The 3,382-nt window shown below is 52.4% G+C and overlaps 1 protein-coding gene across 1 annotated transcript in view; it reads left to right on the plus strand.

Moving 5' to 3' along the window:
• Positions 1-3,382, plus strand: part of MUC6 (mucin 6, oligomeric mucus/gel-forming) — a gene marked incomplete at its 3' end in the record, with an annotated part of 54,349 nt that overhangs the window by 50,726 nt on the left and 241 nt on the right. The window contains exons 35-38 of the mRNA XM_083840262.1: positions 507-554; positions 941-1,195; positions 1,927-1,974; positions 2,420-3,025. Of these exons, the coding sequence (XP_083696388.1) occupies positions 507-554; positions 941-1,195; positions 1,927-1,974; positions 2,420-3,025 (957 nt within the window). The remainder of the gene's footprint in view (positions 1-506; positions 555-940; positions 1,196-1,926; positions 1,975-2,419; positions 3,026-3,382) is intronic.

Consider the following 3,382-nt stretch of genomic DNA (forward strand, 5'->3'; position numbering starts at 1 on the left):
CACAATGGAACAAGCATCAGACATCCAAATAAGATCTTAAACGTAACATTTCTCTTTGAGACCATATTCTACCAATTCCTCCAAATGAAGGCAAAATCACTCTGTGCTTCAAAGTGAGTTTTGAAAAACTCACAGATGACGGAATGTGTGTTCCCCCATGCCATTGTAACAAGTTCTCCAAAAATCATAAATCCTATCTATCACAAAGGTACTTACTTTGGGATGCCAGGTACTCGGTATGTCAATAAGCACAGCCTCCTCTGATGCTGTATTCTGACACCAGAAGCTGGGACAGTGTGCAGGGAGAAGTCAGTAGTGGTGGGAGGGCAGGCGCACGCTCTCTCCCAATCCACACATCTCCCATCCTTACTGTTGGGGTGCATACATCCAGGTCTTCTTGTGCCAACAATTACAGCTTAGTCTGAGGAAGCATCACAACCCACTTTAACTAGGCACCTTCTCAGACATCAACCGTTACTAAATGTCCACTTGTCCTTACTTTACAGAGAGTGAGGGAACTGAAGCAACCACTCTACACCACCGAGTCTCAGTAGGTGAGTAAGAAGGACCTGAGAGCTGCCATTGGCCTACAACTCTGTTTCGCTTACCCAGCTTTCCCATGGGTTGCCCATGCCCAGCCTGGAGTGCCTTCAAGGGAGACACATGCATCTGGAAAGGCTCTTCATCTTCCCTCATGAGGTCCAGGAAGAGGCAGAGGGTGCTGAATTGGCCCAGTTCTTGCCCTGTATTCCTAGGGAGAAGCAGAAAGGGGAGAGTGAGGGTAGGAGCCACTGGGCCATTCCTACCTCTTGCCCAGCAGGAGAGATCTGTGCTTTTCTTGTCCCAGTGTCAGCCCATGGCTTCTGTCACGGAACTGCCCACTTCTGTCACCTTCCCCTCTTGCTCCACCACCCTCAATCGACTTGTGCTTTCCTCCCAGTGGCTGTCACCCACAAAAGGCCAACTGTGCCACACACTGTGCCACAATTCATCACGCGGAAGACCACACCTGTGACATTGGCCAGCAGTACCTCCCAGACCTCTGTTTCCAGAGAAGCCAGCCCTGCCAGCAGTCCAGAAGTCCCACTGACAAAGATGTCTCCAAGCCCCAGCTCTTTACCTGTCACCTCAGCCTCATCTGTTTCTTCCTCCTCATCTGCCCTGCCCTCAACACGGCTGAGACCATCACATCCCGGTAAGTCCCCTCGTGCTCTTCCAGCTGCTGCTGCCTGCTCCTTTCAGCTCCCACCCTTCTATTCTAAGTGGCATGTTCTGCACAGATTTCATTTTTAGTATTCATTTTCTATTCCTACTGCCCTCGCCATGGGACTCCTGGAACTCAGGCATGTCCTGGGACTGGCAGTCACATTGGTCCTAACTACATCCTCCTCCCCTGCTGCTTCAGGGGTTTGGCTCTGGGGCACAGGACTTTATCAGGGTACAGACCTCCGTCAGTTCCTGCCCTACAGCTAGCAATTGGAGACTAGTTAACACACAATTCCTCCCCTGACAGTGGTGCCCTGAGAATGTGCAGGGGGCGAGAGAGAAGGCAGTGGAGAGTGGAAGCTTACAACTCCGGGACAATTTGGGGTGAGAGACAGAAAACAAGGATGCTCCCCACCCAAAGGAAGCCCAGGCCTAGACGCACCCATGACAAAGATGGGACAATAAATACCAACTCCTTACTCCATACATAAAAACAGATGTTGACCCTGGGTGCAAAAATATCACCAGTGGAGGGTGGGCAAGAAGGTGCATGCTCAAACTCCAGGGTATACTTCTCCCACTTAGACCTATGGGGCTACAAATGCCCAGGTCTTCCTGGTGTCAAACAGGATACCTTCTTTGAGGAGATGCCACGACATGCTTTGCCTAGGATCCTTTCCAAGACTCAACCATTGTTTTCTCTCATCCCTTTCTTTGTAGCAAGGGAGCCAACCAGAGCTAAGACTCCAACTAGTAAAGTAGTAACAGGTGAGTGCTCTGGTCAGGAGAGAGCAAAGAGTCACACATGGCATATGCCCGTCCCATCAGTAGCATCAGCTCTCCCAGGAAAACTTCCCAGCATATTGTAAAACAGACACATGATAGACTACCTGTAAACACGTGGAAAAATGAAAGTAGAGATACCTCTTCCCTTCTAAAGAATTTAGGGAAAGAGCAGACAGACAAACTGATGGAGGGCATCCTTACAAAATCATTACTAGCTGGCCATGCTGGGGGGAAGCAGGAAGGGATGGGAAATGCTGGGCATCATAGATCTCTTTGTTATACTCTATAGAAAAAAGAGTCACTGGGGTGCGGTATTGCATGTTATCCCTACCCCCAGGAGGAGATGTTTACCTTAGAATTGCCCATTTCACTTGCCTTCAACTCTTCCTCTAAAACTACCAACCGACCTGCACTTTCCCCCTGACAGCCTCCAAAACAACACTGCCACCTGTGAGCACGGAGAAGACCACGCCGGCCACGTCTGCCAGCAGCACCTCCAAGACGTCCGTGCCCAGCGAGGCCAGCCCCGCCAGCAGCCCAGCAGTGCCACTGCCAAGGACGCCGCCTGCCCCCAGCAGCCCTCTCAGCACCAGGCTGCCATCTGCCGCCCCTTCCACAGCCTCCTCCCCGTCGCCCCCAAGCTCCCGGCCAAAGCCCACGCCTACGACCCTGAGGCCCAAGCCCTCTCCCCCGAGGACCAGTGCTCCCACAGAGTCGCCTGCGTCCTCCGCACCCTCCACAGCCAGAACCAGCCCTCTGCCCTCGGCTGTGTCCTCCCCATTCTCAACTGTGTCCTCAGCAGTGCCAAGCTCCTCACACCCTGGTAAGGCTCCCTCCTGCCCTTCCCCCTGCTCTGCCTGCCCTTCCCAGTTCTCACCTTTCTTTGTACAGGGAAATCCAAACCCCTTGACAGCCACCCTCTGTGCATGCTGCTTTTGGCATTGTCGCCCTGCGACCTGTGTCCCCTTTCCAAGTTCTTTAGCCCAACTTTCGTTGCTGAGCCTGATGTCAAATGGTGTGGAACAGTCCCTAGGTGAGTTTGGGCCCCCTGTGCTGGCTGTGTCCCCTCCCAGCTCCTTGTGCACCCCCAGACTCCTCACTGGCAGGGCAGCATCAGAAGCAGAGAAGTCCTTGACTCTGTGTGAGCACTGCTCAGCAACACCTCAACCATCAATGTTTTCTCAACATCATGGACATCTGAAATTGAAAACACATCACCATAGATGATACTGTGATGAAAACAGAGTGTATCACAGCTGAAAACCAAGACAAAGACCTTCTCTGTTTCTCTGTCTGCTCCCCAGCAACTGGGCTCAGGGTGGGCAAAAGGTATGGAGGGGACAGAGCTTGCACAGCTTACAGCAAGAGCCCAGCGAGGCATTCCTTACCG

The sequence above is a fragment of the Anser anser genome (assembly GCF_964211835.1).
Source record: "Anser anser genome assembly, chromosome: 5".
Taxonomy (NCBI): domain Eukaryota; kingdom Metazoa; phylum Chordata; class Aves; order Anseriformes; family Anatidae; genus Anser; species Anser anser.